Below are 17,779 nucleotides of genomic sequence, written 5' to 3'. Positions count from 1 at the left end.
CTTTTCACAGTGGCTCTCAATGACTTTGGCATAAAGCAATAGAGAGCCAACTAAGTTTTTAAAAATAGATATAAAAACAAATGCAGGTCTGATGGACCATCCATCCATTTTCTTACATTTCGGGCGAGAAGCGGGGTCCACCCTGGACAGGTGTACCCCGCTGGACAGTCTGTCCAGACCCGAACCCAGGACCTTCGTGCTGCAAGGCAACAGTGCTACCAACTGCACCACTATGCAGCCCGTCTGATGGACTAATTACAGTAAATGTTAAACAGAAGAATACCTCTAAAAGAATCTAATTTTTTTTTAATGGGTGGAAAGGCTGAAAACTTTGTATGTTTTTAGAATCAAAAATCAGCTTTACAGGGTGTGATTGTGTGCCAACAAATATTTAGACTTTGATTTCAAGAGCTCAAAGACATTACGTATAGATGAACTTCAGAGAACATAAAATAAAGAATTTTTCATAGCTTTTTCCACATCTACATCCCATTGAAGAAAAAGTATCCATCCAGTTTATTACAAAAATGTTATCTTTCTTTATTTTAAAATCTAAAAAAAAATCTTTAGTGATTGTTTATCAAACACTATAGGAAGTATTTTATCTAAAGATTGTGTAATATTTGCAGCTCTAAATCTTAGTGATACAGCCCCAACCAGTTTCCTCCAAAGGCAGCTTGGAGCCATTTTATTAGAAATATTAGATTTTTCCTGTCAGAGATCCAATGCAAAAGACAAAAATCACTGCATTTGGTCCCTAATGTCACTGGGTTCATTTCTAGGTTATGTTATAAACTATTATTGGTATTTATGAATATTTTTTTCAAAGTCTACATTTTGACTCAACATTGGCAATTCAAAACTCTGGTCAGTATATTTGAACTGCTTTGCAAACACGAGTTACACACATTGTTTCAAACTGTACTACCTATTGATATTTGACGGCATTTTCACAAATCAGAGTCCAGTAGACTTGGTTCAAATGAGGACCAAACTCCAACATTTGTTCCATTTTCATTTGCTGTGGTTCTCTTTCACACTGCCCTGAGTAAAATGAACCAAACTTTTTGAAAAACCTGTTCACCCTTCCCCCTTGGGGGGGCGCTGGACCTAGAACCACTGTAGGAAACATCACAAAAACCTCTGAAGAAGACACCAACCTCTGAGCCAACTTCCTTCTTCACAAAAGACAAAGGCCCTGTTCCAATACTTGCACTATCACCCTTGTTCCGCCCTTCTGTCCTTCAAATGCTCATCCATGTTGAAGGGCTTCAGTGCGTAGTGTGTCCCATATTCTCTGCATTCTCCTTCGCCCCCCCCATTTTGGGTCCTATTTCCACTCTTACCCTAAGTTTGCATCCATGTGGACTTCGGTGAAGTACATTATATATATATATATATATATATATATATATATATATATATATATATATATATATATATATATATATATATATATATATATAATTGTTTATCTTTTTAATAAAAACAAAAGCACACAACACTTAGTCGGGGGTGGGGGTGGGGCTGGGGGGGCACATAAAGCCTGGCGGCCCACTAGGCCTTTAGCCCACTAGGGGAAACCCTGGGTTTCTTCTCTGGCTAGAGGAGAAGAAAATTGATGTCATGGTGTTGCTTATGAAATTCTTGTAACATTTTTGGTCTACAAAGTCACAACATTCATGTTTTCTTTAAAGAAGGGCGTGTTAGTTCTATTAGTCTTTTTATTTTTCACAATGTAGCATCAGGATTGTTTTTTCTATTTTTTTATATATGCCATATGTTTGTCCTTAACTTGATGCTTGTTAGCACATTAGCTCCACTTTATAACACATTTACACCAAACTAACTTTTAGCCACATAAAAGAAATTATTTTTTAGGAGCAGTTGAATATTTAATCATGTCTCTAATCAGTTAAATCATAGATTATTACATTTAATATGAATACATTTTAACGTGTATGTTTTGCCATATTGGAAATATGGCAATGCTCACAGAGGAAGCTGCAAAAAAAGGAAAAAGTATGAGCTTTTTTCAAATGTAAAGTACTGAAATCATTTTTGTTTCACTGAGAATGTGTGATTACATCAAATTTTGCTCTGTATTCAACAAGTCATAACAAAACACATTTAAACAGTCAAATATCTTAGCATTAAATTAGGAAAGCAAAAATCATGTAAAATAGATTTTTCTTGTAGTTGTACTTTTTAGCAGCACAAATGGTTAAACAGTGACCAGTTCCGCCATTTTGGATGTTGAAGTTATGACACGGGGGCGTACTGTCTCAATTCTCAAATTTTTGCACCCTTGTAACCTGCACACTCGAACCCTTATGTGCACTTCGACTGAGTCCGCACTTCATAGAGGGGCGAAGGGTGCAGCCTAAGGCCAAACAAAAATGTAATGGCGTCGGATTTTAGAGGTTGGATGATTTCTCTTTTGTCTTTGGCTAAAGACCACAAGCCATTTCTCACTAGCACTCGACTTGTGCGTTTGTTTCGGTTGTATTTGCCCAGAATACTCTGCACTAAAATCTGCTTCTGGCTTTTGGTCTCCGGTCCGCTTGACATTCATATATGCATTTGAACCGCACCAGAGTTCACTTCAACCAAATAAACTTTTTTTCTATAAGTAAGTTTACATAAGTTTAGATTAGAAAGCATGGAGAATACTAGCAGTTTTGACTTCAATTGTTTTTCTGATTTATTTTCTTTGCTGTAGGACATGTTGCTAAATGAATAATACCAACATCTCCAGGTTTCATTTAGTTAACCGAGTTGTTCTACCGCAGCAGCGTGGCTATGGATGGAAAGTAAAATAATAGTCTTTTTGCCCTCCAGCGTTGAGAACATGCACAACCACGCATTGTGTGTTATTGTGACAATGCTGGCAGGGGGTGCAGCACTGAATCTGAAACAATTAAAAACTGATGTTTTACCTTTGCAAAGATATTTCTTTGAAAGCAAACATCAAAGTAATGATCATACCAGTGGTTGCATCACTTCCTCTGTCATCTTGCATGCTCCATGTAGACAGGTCCCATTGGACCTGCAGGGAGTGCCATCGGCCCAGGTCAGGCTGCCGTTCTTGGTGGAACACTGCCCCGTACCGTCCTCTCGGCACCAAAGCTGGCTGCAAATATCTCTGTCTGACGTGTTGGGGCAGTGGACAAACTCCTCCCCAAAAATCTGCTGACACTGTTGGTCCAGGTTGTACATGGTACCCGGCAGCTCCGGTGGCAGGGGAATGGTGCTCTCTGGGACATCCAGGAGGCAGTCTCCTACGGTTAGAGATCATCAGCTTTAAGTAATCAGAATTGACTGTGTGCATCAACACAGCCTGTTTTTAGGCATAGCTCCTCCACATCATGAAACTGAGGGATAACAGAATAATGCTGTAAAAAATATACAAGTTAGTGAGATTCATCTCCCTGACTTCAGCACAGTGAAATCAACTTCTACTTTTGAGGGACCCTCAATAATACCAATTCTAATAAATAACAGACACAAATTAGTAAAATCACGCAGAGACAAAAAAGTCTTTAGACTGCAAAATTTAGTATCTATTCTACATAACCCATGTTGAAACCAAACAGAAATCTGAAGGAAGACTTCATGCTGCATATTAAAATTGGCTTTATTAAACATCAGATCTTTGGCAGCAAAATCATTTTTAATTCAAGACTTTAATATTGATCATCATCTTGATTTTTTGTTCCTGACCGAAATTTGGCTGAATCAAAAATAACCGTTCATCTATTCTTGTTGAATCATGTCCTCCAAATTTTAGCTTTATAAGCCAGACCAGAACCGATAAGAGGAGGTGGAGTTGCAGTATTGTTCAATTCTGCCTTTACTTGTAAGCAGGTATCCTATTTAAACTTTTTATCATTTGAATATGTTGCCTTACAATTAAACTCATTCTCTCACATCTTGCTGCTGAATATATACAGACCTCATACATTCTGTGCAAACTTCTTTGATGACTTTACTGAATTATTGTCCTTAATTTTGGTTGATTTTGTTCTTATTGTTGGTGATTTTAATTTTCATATTGACAATCCATTGGATCGAGGCAGTAAAGAGCCATGTCAGATCCTGCATAACTACCGACTGATCCAACATGTCTTGGAACCAACACATAATCATGGACACACTTTGGACCTTATTATTTCTAAAGGACTGATTATATATACAATTGTAGTGCTTGATGTAGCATTGTCAGATCATTTTTGTATTTTTTGGGACAGTTTTCTCCCTGCTCAAAAAGATAACTATGCACAAGTCATTTCAAAAAGTTGCACTACAGAAACTACTGCCGATCAATTTATTCAGGCTTTTCCTTCAACTGCTATACACTCCTGTATTTCTCTGAGTGACCATTTTATTTTCAAAATCGAGAAAGTTATTGACACCATTGCTCCTGTTACTACAAAAGTAATCTCTGGGAAACGTAAACCACCTTGGAGAAATTCTGAGTTAGTTAGAAAAGGGAATAGAGTGCTGAAAAGCAGAACTAAACTACAAGCCCACTTGGATATATACAAAGACAAACGAAACATTTTTAATCTTGAACTGAGAAATGCAAGAGTTTTTTTTCCAAACATCATTTCTACCTCTATCAACAACTGTTTGATTGACAGGTTGACAAATCCACCTTCTTCTGTTAACAGTGAATGTTTCTCCTCTGAGGCTTGTGACAAATTTGCCACATTTTTCATAAACAAAATGGTGAAAATAAGGGAGACGGTAAATTCCTCTCTCTCTGTTACAAAGAATCAGTTAACTGTTTTCCCTTAATCAGACCTTAACTAGGATGACTCACTTTAACCTGGTCAGTCAAAAATATCTGAGTTATACTTTACATCATATGAAATCATCCACCTGCTCCCTTGACATTATCCCCACCAGTTTGTTCTTAAAGGTCTCAGAAGTTTTTGCTCCTGATCTTTTACAAATAATTAATAAGTCAATCCTCTGGAGTCTTCCCTCAGGATTTAAAGACTGCGGTAGTTAAACCACTTCTCAAAAAGCATAACCTTGACTCATCAATTCTAAGCAATTATCGACCAATATCTAACTTACCTTTTTTGGCTAAAATATTAGAAAGAATTGTTTTAAACAGATAAATTGCTTTCTAGCCCTGAACAACTGTTTTGATGTCAATCAATCAGGTTTCCATCAACATCACAGAACTGAAACTGCTCTTGTGAAAGTATTCAATGACCTCCGTCTAACACTGGATGTAATAAAATGTCAATATTATCTGTGGAGTCCCCCAAGGTTCCATCCTGGGGCCACTTCTTTCAATATCTATATACTTCCATTCATTCAAATTATGTGAAATAAAATAGAATATCACAACTATGCCAATGACACACAGCTGTACAATAGTCTTTCACCAGGAGATTACAGTCAAGTTCAACTACTCACTGACTGTATTGAGCAAATTAATGTCTGGATGTGCCAAAATGTTCTCCAACTAAATAAAAACAAAACTGAAATATTAGTGTTTGGATCAAAAGAGCATAGATTAAAATGATGACCCACCTAAAGTCTGTTGGATTAAAATGTTCTGACAAAGCCAAGAATCTGGGGGTGAACATGGATCCCGATCTGAACCCTGATAATCACATCAAATCTATCATAAAAACATCATATTACCATCTAAAAAATATTGCTAAAATCAGACATCTCATGTCCCCACAAGATTCTGAAAAATGAGTTCATGCCTTTGTTTTTAGTAGACTCGATTACTGCAATGGCATTTTTTACTGGATTATCAAAAAAAGCAATAAAACAGCTCCAGCTTCTCCAGAATGACGCTGCAAGAGTCCTGACTAAAACAAAAAGAGATCAGCACATCGGTCCAGTTCTGAGATCCTTGCAGTGGCTGCCAGTAGCTCAAAGAATAGAAATTAAAATCTCCTTAGTAGTTTACAAAGCATTTCATAATAAAAACCCAGACTACATTTCTAATCTTCTTCAGCACTACATACCATTCAGACCTTTAAGATCATCAGAGTCAAACCTACTAATTATTCCAAGAGTCAGAACTGAACATGGTGAAACAGCTTTTAGTTTTCATGCTCCAGCTCTCTGGAATAAGTAAGTCTGTCCCAACCATGAGTTTATTTAAAACAAGGTTAAAAACATTTTTATTTGAAGTTGCCTATTCTTAAATTTTTTAATTCTATTCATTCACTATATGAATTTTTTTTAATGTTTGCTTTGTTTATTTTTAATCTGCTTGATTTTTTATATTTTTTTCTATTATTTTTTAACTATTATCTTCTTGTTGTATGTTGTTTTTAACTTTTTAGAGTACAAGCACTTTGAATTGTCTCTGGCTGAAAGGTGCTATATAAATAAAGTTGCCTTGTAAATGTGCTGAGACGCTATGAGGCAAAAATTCAGGGCAAGTCATGTCCTGAAATGAACTGTAACCTTTAGATGCATCATGTTTTGCCATCTTACTACTCAGAATCGGAACTTGCTGGCTAATCAAAAAACAAGGCATTTTATCATTCCTCAAATGAAATTTATTACATTTGAGTGAAGTTGATAATCACATTAGCATTTCAGAATGAACACTTAGAGCAACGTGACTTTTTACCAGAGATGTTTTCCATCGGGGCGCTAGTGTGCAGTAATGGAGTAGACGTGTTTTGTAGAGCTCTGTGTCACTGCCTTCATTTAACATTTAATTACTACACCAAAGTTATACGTTTTTTTAACTGAAGGACTAGTTGGCATCCGTTTCTTCAGTTTATTTCAGTTTTGGCATTTCACATTATGCCAAGGAAAGACGAAGCCCAGAAGTCGACCGCCCAGGGTTAGGGTTCCGCTGTTAGCAACGAGGCTATCTTAGCCGCCGTCAATAGCCACAAAGATGATCTTTCTAAAGTCTACACACTCGTGGATACTCTCAAGAAATCACTGGAAGGACGTCTGGACTCCATTGAAGCTCGTTAAACAACCCTGCAGACAGAGCACAGTGAGGTCCGGCACCGTTTGGATGACATGGATGCAGCTCTGACCTCTACCGATGCCTGTGTTTCGGCCCTGGAGTCGTGAGCTAGCGGCGGCTAACCGGCTTCCTAAAAAAAAGGTGGACGACTTCGAGGGGCGCTCGCGCAGACAAAACATTCGGATTGTTGGCGTCAAGGAAGGAGTAGAGGGTGGCCGACCTGAAGGAGTATAGGATGGCCGACCTGAAGGAGTAGAGGGTGGCCGACCTGAAGGAGTATAGGATGGCCGACCTGAAGGAGTAGAGGGTGGCCGACCTGAAGGAGTAGAGGGTGGCCGACCTGAAGGAGTAGAGGGTGGCCGCCCTGAAGGAGTAGAGGGTGGCCGACCTGAAGGAGTAGAGGGTGGCCGCCCTGAAGGAGTAGAGGGTGGCCGACCTGAAGGAGTAGAGGGTGGCCGCCCTGAAGGAGTAGAGGGTGGCCGACCTGAAGGAGTAGAGAGTGGCCGCCCTGAAGGAGTAGAGGGTGGCCGCCCTGAAGGAGTAGAGGGTGGCTGACCTGAAGGAGTAGAGGGTGGTCGCCCTGAAGGAGTAGAGGGTGGCCGCCCTGAAGGAGTAGAGGGTGGCCGCCCTGAAGGAGTATAGGGTGGCCGACCTGAAGGAGTAGAGGGTGGCCGACCTGAAGGAGTAGGGGGTGGCCGACCTGAAGGAGTATAGGGTGGCCGACCTGAAGGAGTAGAGGGTGGCCGACCTGAAGGAGTAGGGGGTGGCCGACCTGAAGGAGTAGAGGGTGGCCGCCCTGAAGGAGTAGAGGGTGGTCGCCCTGAAGGAGTAGAGGGTGGCCGACCTGAAGGAGTAGAGGGTGGCCGACCTGAAGGAGTAGAGGGTGGCCGACCTGAAGGAGTAGAGGGTGGCCGACCTGAAGGAGTAGAGGGTGGCCGACCTGAAGGAGTAGAGGGTGGTCGCCCTGAAGGAGTAGAGGGTGGCCGACCTGAAGGAGTAGAGGGTGGCCGACTGAAGGAGTAGAGGGTGGCCGACCTGAAGGAGTAGAGGGTGGCCGACCTGAAGGAGTAGAGAGTGGTCGCCCTGAAGGAGTAGAGGGTGGCCGACCTGAAGGAGTAGAGGGTGGCCGACCTGAAGGAGTAGAGGGTGGCCGACCTGAAGGAGTAGAGGGTGGCCGACCTGAAGGAGTAGAGGGTGGCCGACCTGAAGGAGTAGAGGGTGGTCGCCCTGAAGGAGTAGAGGGTGGCCGACCTGAAGGAGTAGAGGGTGGCCGACCTGAAGGAGTAGAGGGTGGTCGCCCTGAAGGAGTAGAGGGTGGTCGCCCTGAAGGAGTAGAGGGTGGCCGACCTGAAGGAGTAGAGGGTGGCCGACCTGAAGGAGTAGAGGGTGGCCGACCTGAAGGAGTAGAGGGTGGCCGACCTGAAGGAGTAGAGGGTGGCCGCCCTGAAGGAGTAGAGGGTGGCCGACCTGAAGGAGTAGAGGGTGGCCGCCCTGAAGGAGTAGAGGGTGGTCGCCCTGAAGGAGTAGAGGGTGGCCGACCTGAAGGAGTAGAGGGTGGCCGACCTGAAGGAGTAGAGGGTGGCCGACCTGAAGGAGTAGAGGGTGGCCGACCTGAAGGAGTAGAGAGTGGTCGCCCTGAAGGAGTAGAGGGTGGCCGACCTGAAGGAGTAGAGGGTGGCCGACCTGAAGGAGTAGAGGGTGGCCGACCTGAAGGAGTAGAGGGTGGCCGACCTGAAGGAGTAGAGGGTGGCCGACCTGAAGGAGTAGAGGGTGGCCGACCTGAAGGAGTAGAGAGTGGCCGCCCTGAAGGAGTAGAGGGTGGCCGACCTGAAGGAGTAGAGGGTGGCCGACCTGAAGGAGTAGAGAGTGGCCGACCTGAAGGAGTAGAGAGTGGTCGCCCTGAAGGAGTAGAGGGTGGCCGACCTGAAGGAGTAGAGGGTGGCCGACCTGAAGGAGTAGAGGGTGGCCGACCTGAAGGAGTAGAGAGTGGCCGACCTGAAGGAGTAGAGAGTGGTCGCCCTGAAGGAGTAGAGGGTGGCCGACCTGAAGGAGTAGAGGGTGGCCGACCTGAAGGAGTAGAGAGTGGTCGCCCTGAAGGAGTAGAGGGTGGCCGACCTGAAGGAGTAGAGGGTGGCCGACCTGAAGGAGTAGAGGGTGGCCGACCTGAAGGAGTAGAGGGTGGCCGACCTGAAGGAGTAGAGGGTGGCCGACCTGAAGGAGTAGAGGGTGGCCGACCTGAAGGAGTAGAGGGTGGCCGACCTGAAGGAGTAGAGGGTGGCCGACCTGAAGGAGTAGAGGGTGGCCGACCTGAAGGAGTAGAGGGTGGCCGCCCTGCAGAATTAGTCTCAAATTTATCTTGGAGCTGCTGGGACAGGACAACTTTCCGAAGCCCGTAAAAATTGATAGGGCGCATTGTGCCCTGAGACCGAAGCCACTTCCCAATGAACGTCATCGCCAGAGTGCACAATGACCGCGACGTGATGAATATTCTGCGGTTGAGTCGGCAGCAAGCCCCGCTGATGTACCAAGGCCAGAAAGTTTTCATATTCCCAGACTACACAGCGGAGGTTTCAGCGCAGCGCCTGGCATTCAACACCGTGAAGAAAAGGCTGGTGGAGGCTGGAGCAAAGTGCTCCCTGCGTTTTCCTGCCAAGCTGCAAGTGTCTTTAAATGACACTGTGAAATCCTTCACTTCACCTACTGAAGCAGAGCGGTTTGCCAATTCATATTCATATTAAGTGACTATGTTAATCATTCTATGCTAAAGTTAGTCTGCAAGTTCAATTAAGCTTTGGTGCACATTAACATTCATACAGTTTCCGGAGGTAAGCACGACTCGTTGGGTTTAGATTACCTATGTTGGGTTTTTCCTCTCTGTTATCCGGCAGCCTCCACTCTAGATTGACGGATATGCCGCTTAGTTCTTGTTGCGGCCAGGGTGAGTTTTGGGGTTTTTGTTTTGTTGTTGTTAAACTTCCTGTGTTCTGTTTGGTTTATCTTGTCAGCTGCTTTTTTTACGTTTTGATAAATGCAGGATAATAGAACTTTTAAGTCGGGCATGAGTCCTATTCATTTTGTTTCCTGGAACTGTAGAGGCCTTGGTAAAGCACTTAAAAGAGCAAAGGTGTTTTCACATTTAAAATCACTTTCATCTGATATCGTCTTTCTTCAGGAGACTCATATTCATCCAACTGAGCAGAGACGGTTGAGATCTTCATGGGTGTCACAGGTTTACCAGGCAAGTCTTTCCTCCAAGGCTAGAGGGGTTGCAATCCTTATCCCCAAGTCTATTCCATTTATTTTTAACTCCATGTCTGCTGATCTGGGAGGGAGATATGTGCTTGTCACTGGCAAAATCAATTCCATTCCTGTTGCTCTTTTGAATATTTATGCCCCAAATTGCGACTGCCCTGAATTTGTCTGCAAGATATTTGACATTATTGCACAATTTAATAATAGGGACATGATTATAGGAGGCGACTTCAATTGTTATCTCGATCCATTGCTGGATAGGTCCTCCAGTCAGGTTGCTTCTTCTTTGAAATCGGTGTCTGTCATTATGTCACTAAACTTAGTGGATATTTGGAGGCTTCAGCATCCTTCCGATCGTAAATACTCTTTTTTCCCCCCCTCCCATGGTAGTTTTACCAGAATTGACCACTTTTTAATTGATTCTAAATTAATTTCAAGTACAGTCAGCTCATCGTACCACTCTCTTAATCTCAGATCACGCCCCTCTTTTACTACAGATCCACTTTAATCTTTATGCTCCATCGTTTAACTGGAAGTTTATTCCCCCCATCAATTATGATCAAGCATTTAAGGACTACATTTCAGCTAAAATCTCAGATTTCCTTCTTTTTAATGACAACGGTGATGTATCTGATTCAGTTTTGTGGGAGGCGTTTAAAGTAGCGTTGAGGGGCAACATTATCTCTTATCAGTCTTCAATCAAGAGGACCAGATCACAGCGTCTTGCAGATATTCAGGCTAAATTGGCTGTTTTGGGGGACAGGTACCAGAATTCAAATGATGAAAATATACTTAGTGAAATTCTGAAGATAAAATCTGAATATAACCACATGCTTGGGGAACAATTGGTAATTGCATTCGCAAACTTAAACAAAAGCATTTTGAACTTGGGGACAAGCCTGACAGTTTGCTTTCCAGACAAATAAAAGGCACACTGGCAGATCGAGCTATTCATAAAATTTCTTCTCCCTCTGGCCAACTGTTAACTGACCCTAAACTCATAAATGATGCCTTTTTTAATTATTACAGTACTTTATACACCTCCAAGAGTAGTGCTACCAGTTCGGACACTAAAGCCTTTCTAAACAATTTAAATGTACCACTTGGACTCTAGTTTTACTATTGAAGAAATCAAATCTGCGATACGTTCATTATCTTCTGGTAAGGCTTGTGGTCCGGATGGGTTTGGAATAGATTTCTATAATGTTATTTAGATCTGGTTGCTCCTCTTCTTTTGCGTATGGTGAACTCTTCAGTAGAGGAGGGAGTGTTTCCCCAGAGTTTGTATGATGCTCATATCTGTCTTCTCCTGAAGAAGGGAAGGGATGGCTCTAACGTTGCCTCATACCGTCCTTTAAGCTTACTAAATGGTGACCAAAAAATAGTAGCTAAAGTATTAGCTACTTGTTTAAATAAACACATAGCTCATCTGATCCATCCCGACCAGACTGGCTTTATCCCCAACAGGTTTTGACTAATCCCCTGTTGGGAATAAAGCGACCAGACTTGCTTTATCCCCAACAGGTATTCTTTTTCCAACACTCGTCGACTCTTAAATGTTATGTACCAGACCAACCTTCCTGCCTCTGCAGTTATTTCATTAGATGCTCAGCAGGCATTCGACCAAATTGAATGGGACTATTTGTTTTTGGTTCTCCAAAAATTTGGCTTTGGCAATAAATTTATGACATTACTAAAAATGCTTTACGCTCAGCCCAAATCCTCAGTTTTGACTAATCACGACAGGTCAGCTTCTTTTTTATCACATCGCGGAACCAGACAGGGGTGTTGTCTTTCACCGTTGCTATTTGCACTGGCCATGGAACCCCTTGCTATTTCCATCAGGACCCATCCATTGCTCACTGGCATTTCAGAGTATGCTACAGATTGGCCTGTAGCAGATGATGTTATCCTGACCCTTTCAGACGTTAGTCTCTCTTTCTCCACTTCTTACTCTTATAAATAAATTTGGCAAGCTTTCCGGTTTCACTATTAATTGGGATAAAAGTCTTTTTATGCCTCTTTCAGATGGTCTAGACGCTGCTTTTCTTAGCAACCTGCCATTCAAGGTTTCCACTAGTTATTTTGAGTATCTGGGGATAAATATCACAAGGGACCCTAAACTCCTTTTTAAACATAATTTTCTGGATTTAATCAACAAACTTAAATCTATGGTCGACATGTGGAGGCTCCTTCCTCTTTTATTGATTGGCCGCATTAATGTTGTCAAGATGGTGGTCCTCCCGAAATGTACCTGTCTTTTTCAGAATATACCCATTTATCTCACTGCTTCCTTTTTTAAGACGATATATATAACCCCTTTTGTCTGGGCCGGTAAACATCCTCGAATATCAAAGTCCCACCTACAGAAACCTACTGCTGAGGGTGGCCTAGGCCTTCCTGTTTTTCGATATTATTACTGGGCGTGTAATGCCAGATCCTGGGTTTTCTGGACTCATCTCCATTCGAGAGGTGAGGTGGTTGACTCGCTATTGCCCAAATGGCCGTTGAATGAAAACCTCGCGTCCTTACAACTTACTACTTCCTCCTTACCTGCAGTATTGTTTTCCAATCTTTCTTTGTCTTTTCAGTTGCTGAAGGATAATTTTATACAAAAAAAATTCATTCATGATTTTGAAGCAGATTAAGAATGTCCTGAATCTCCCTGGTTTTTCCATCTATACTCCGATTTGTCAGAACTCGGCATTTAAGCCATACGGATGTAGTTTGTAAGCACTGGTTAAATAAGGGCATAGCTGCTGTTAAGTTGGTGATTCACTCTTTGAGGCTGCGGGCTAAGGATTTATACATCAATAATAACTTTGCTTCCTTCACGTAACTCCAATCAAAAAAATTCAGTCTTCCTTCTAGCCATTTTTTCAGGTACTTGCAAGCTCGGAATTTTGTCAAACAACACTTTCCCCACTATGACTCCATACCGGTGCAGCATAGTTTTTATGAGCTTATAAAAAGCCCCCTACCTCTAAAAAGCTAATTTCTCAGTTTGTTAATCTTTTCAGTTCATCCCCATCTACTAGGCATATAAAAGAGGCCTGGGCTTCTGATACACTAGGTGAGATTTCGGATGAGCAGTGGGATTTGAGTCTGTCGAGAATCAAAACCTGTTCTATTAATTCTAGACTGCAACTTATTCAATTCAAAGTTATCCATCGGCTGCACTTTTCTAAAACTAAACTTAATAAGCTGTGTCTCACCAAAATGTGACAAATGTAAAGTTGATGATGGGACTCTGGGTCATCTGTTTTGCTCCTGCCCTGAACTTCTGGTGTAGGATATTTGAATTTTATAGCAATGCTTATGGCAAGCCTTTATGTCCAGATAAGCATTTGATAATTTTGGGTTGCTCTAAATCCTCTCTTACTTTTCCCATGTCTCTACAACAGTCACTGATGTTTGGTTTAGTGGTAGCAAAGCGAGTTATTTTGCGGGAATGGAAATCCTCTACCTCGCCTTGTTTTAAGAAATGCCTTAATGATATGGTGTCCTGTATCTATCTTGAGGAAATTCGACACTCTTTGTCTGACAATCCTCAGAAGTTCCTTGATGTGTGGGGTCCTTTCAATAGATACATACAAAATAATGGTCTAAAATGACTGTCGTATTCATCTGGGCCTGTATTTTCTTTTAATTTATTTTATTTATCTTTTCTTCATTATTATTTTTACCGTGATTATAATGTATTGTTTTTACCTGTTATTGATATTCCATATTCTATGGTGAGCTGTTTGATACAATGTCTCCAGAAATGTCTGTTGTTCGCTTGGACTCTGTGTCATGCTTGATTACACTCTACGGTCTGATGTGCCCATATTTTATCCTCTCATCAGACCTTCAGTGTTTTGACTGTTCTGTTTTGTGGATTTTTGTTTTTGTTGCTTTTGTTTACTTTTTGTTGTTTTTCTTTATGTTTGTTCTTCTATCTTGGCTGTTTAACCTTGAAAAATCATAAATAAATATCAATAAAATGAACAGATTTTTTTCAGCACCAGCTGTTGCATTTGGCTGTTGAGGTGGAGAACAGGAAGGAGTCCATGCCATGACTCAGTGGAAAGAAAGGTTCACCGATTGGTCTAGTAAGGACATGACAATCCAAAACACATGACACAGTAGAGGAGAGGCAGAACTGGAAATGGACTCTCAGTGAAAAAAAGCCTGAGACGCAAAAGGGAGAGAAGAGGATGTGGAAAGCTGGTGTAAGATAAACCATCACCAGAACCTGCAATTTGAGGGGAAGCGGCATGTTTAAGCAGGAAAGACATCATTCATGAGAGCAGAACATTCTGTTTAATATATCCCTGAATCAGCCCCATAAGAAAACCACAGCCGATGTCTCTGAAGCATAAGCCTGAACCACAGCATCACTCACCATGGCCGTTGTCGAAAAACTCTGTGATGTAAAGAGAGCTGCAGGAAGACCACGGCACCGATTTGTTGAGACTAACAAACAGAGGGGCCATCAGGTAATGCCCTCCCATATCACCGAACAGCTTCTCGCAAGTCTTGGAATCGTCGTGGGGCATGCTCAGCACATGGCCTGCAGGGGGAGAGTCAGCAGGTTCTCAAAACAATCTCAACCCAGCTTTTCTACTTCACTCTGTGGTTTCTCTCGCACTCAGCAGCTTAATCAATGACTGTAAAGAACAGCTCACCGAGCTCGTGAGCAGCTGTGAAGGCGGCCTGCAGGCCATTGTCCTCAATGACTGAGCAGCTTCTCTTGGGATCGCACATCGTCCCGACATCTGCCACACCCAGTGTGTCACAGCTCTTCTGTCCACAGATGTCCTGCAATGATAAAGCAGAAAAAATTAGAAAATCGAGTCCAAACAATTGGGATTGTGTTTACTGCCTCATAAGGAAAATGTTCTTCCCAAACAGCTGTGTTGTTTAGTGAATGACCGTAGCTTCACGCGCCGTCTCTTACATTCACGTTGTATTCGGAAACTTGGGGTCATATAGTGTACAGAAGTATTCACAGCCCCTAAAGTGAGGAGGCACTAATATGAAAATGTGCTCCAATATCAATATACCATATTGTCACCTTCCTAAAATAATGGACTAAGTTATTTTGCCAAAAACAAATCACTTCATGCAAAAATAACTCGGGCCATTATTTTAGGAAGTTGACAATACAGTGATCCCTCGCTATAACGCGATTCACCTTTCTCTCTCTCGCTCCTTCACTGATTTTTTTGTGTAGTTTTTTTCACAGTGCATTGTGTTCTGCGTCCTGATTGGCTAAACGGTCTCCGTGCTTCTTCACCTGAGTGCCAATAACGTTACGGTGTTTAATACAGATTAGCCACTCAGGAGATGGAAACTGAAACTTTGAATGCCTGCTGGAAAACAACTGTGGCCAGAGGCAGCAAAACCCGACCGGAGGCTCGTTTGATGAGATCCATCGCTCTGCCGTAGATCCAGATGTGAATCTGGCGGGGCGGGTTGGAGGAGACGCTTTAATGACATGACTCTGGATCACATTGAGGCCTGATTGATGCACATGCACATCCGCTGACCTGAAAACAGGTTTTGTTCTTTGGTTTCAATGTATTTATTTATGCTGTGTAATAACTGTAGAAACTAAAGGTAACTACTTCACAGATTTCGCCTCACGGGTTATTTTCAGAACGCAACCACTAAGAAAAACAAGGGTTCGCTGTATTATTTTTCCTCTTATGGCTGATGACCAATATTTTACTCATCTATATTATATGAATTTCTCCACACTTCTGATACCACCTAAAGCACCGCATTGCTTTTCTGCTTGAGTTAACCATCCCATTTTCTTGTGCTCTCATAACTGTCACATGACCAAAACCCCCATAAAAACACACATAGGACCTGCTGTTATTTTCTAAGCACAAAAGAACACATTCGTTCCTTTCTACATGTTTATAAAGTAATTGTCTTTTCTGTTATGTGAAATGCAGACATGTGTTTTGCAGATTCTGTGATAGTTTTGCTCGACTTCTTCAGTGCATTCAACACCAACTGTCTGGCTCTACTGGGTGAGAAACTGATGGCGATGCAGGTGGATCCCCCTTGTGTCCTGGATTGTGGACTTTCTAACTGGCAGACCACAGTTCATGCGTCTGCGACACTGTGTGTCAGATTGTGTTGTCAGCAACACAGGAGCTCCACAAGGGCCTCTCCTCTCTCCCTTCCTCTTCACGCTCTTATTCATATAACTTCATCCACTGCACTGAGACCCGTCATCTCCAGAAGTTCTCAGATGACTCAGATGTGGTTGGTTGTATCCGAGAGGGAGATGAGACGGAGTACAGAGCTGTTGTGGACAACTTTGTCACATGGTGTGGGCTGAACCACCTGCAGCTCAATGCAACAAAGACCAAGGAACTGGTGGTGGATCTGAGGAGGATCAGGACACTGGTGACCCCTGTTACCATCCAGGGGGTGAGTGTGGACATTGTGGAGAACTATAAATATCTGGGCGTCCACAATGATAAAAAACTGGACTAGGTCAAAAACACTGATGCTGTCTACAGGAAGGGCCAAAGTCGCCTCTACTTTCTGAGGTGGCTGAGGTCCTTCAACATCTCCCAGACTTTGCATACAGCACACAGGATGCCACTGTGGTTGCCAGGGCCATCCTGTGTGCTGTGGTGTGCTCGGGCAGCAGGCTGAAGGTGGAGGCACCAACAGACTGAGCAAACTGATCCGGAAGGCCAGTAACGTCGTTGGAGTGGAGCTGGACTCTCTGACAGTGGTGCCAGAGACAAGGATGCAGGCCATCTTGGACAGCGAGTCTCATCCACTCCATGCCGTGTTGGACGGATACAGGAGCAGCTTCAGCCAGAGACCCGCTTTACCAAAGTGAACCACAGAGCGCCATAGAAAGTTGTTTCTACCTGCAAAGGGTAGGGTTTATATATATATATATATATATATATATATATATATATATATATATATATATATATATACTTATATAAATATAAGTTTATTTATATATAAACTTATATTATAAACTTTGTCTCATATGGTTATATTTGTATTATTAATAACAATTTCCTGTTGGGGATCAATAAAGGAAATAATGAAAGGGCAGTGCCTCCCATGATGGCTGCAGCCTCACCTGTCTACCCCTGTCTTACGTTGCTCATTTATCTTTTTTTGTTCTGTACTGAAACAAATTTGTTATGCATCTGTACAATGACAATTAAGGCTCATTCTGATTCAGATTCTGTAGGGAGCTGAATGGCCACTCTGTCAAAATGAGGAGGAAAACGGCAGAAACTTACAGCCCAGACAACGTCCCCACTGTGAAGTAAGATGGTGGCAGCATCATGCTGTGTGGGTACTGTATTTTGTTATTTGAAGGAATGGCTCAATTCTCAAACTAATTTGGCATAAAAAAACAATATGTGAAAAAAGTATTCATACCCCTTAAACTTTTCTATATTTTGTCCTTTTACAACCACAAACATAAGTATATTTCATTTAAATTTAATGTGAAAGACCAACACAAAGTGGGAAACAATTGTGGAGTAGAAGGAAGATTGTACACAATTTAGAACA

General features: G+C 42.3%; 1 protein-coding gene across 2 annotated transcripts in view; it reads right to left on the bottom strand.

The window, feature by feature from the left end:
* The window catches only part of LOC103474364 (A disintegrin and metalloproteinase with thrombospondin motifs 8), a 60,754-nt gene that overhangs the window by 18,934 nt on the left and 24,041 nt on the right, over positions 1-17,779 (bottom strand). For both annotated transcript variants that reach the window (XM_008425250.3, XM_008425251.3), the window contains exons 3-5: positions 14,893-15,025; positions 14,610-14,777; positions 2,989-3,281 (exon numbers count right to left, since the gene is read on the bottom strand). In XM_008425250.3, the coding sequence (XP_008423472.1) occupies positions 2,989-3,281; positions 14,610-14,777; positions 14,893-15,025 (594 nt within the window). The remainder of the gene's footprint in view (positions 1-2,988; positions 3,282-14,609; positions 14,778-14,892; positions 15,026-17,779) is intronic.

This window comes from Poecilia reticulata, chromosome 13, assembly GCF_904066995.2.
Source record: "Poecilia reticulata chromosome 13, P_reticulata-male-v2, whole genome shotgun sequence".
In the NCBI taxonomy this organism is placed as follows: Eukaryota; Metazoa; Chordata; class Actinopteri; order Cyprinodontiformes; family Poeciliidae; genus Poecilia; species Poecilia reticulata.
The sequence above is the reverse complement of the archived record's forward strand: the minus strand, read 5'-3'. Positions and strand labels throughout refer to the sequence as shown.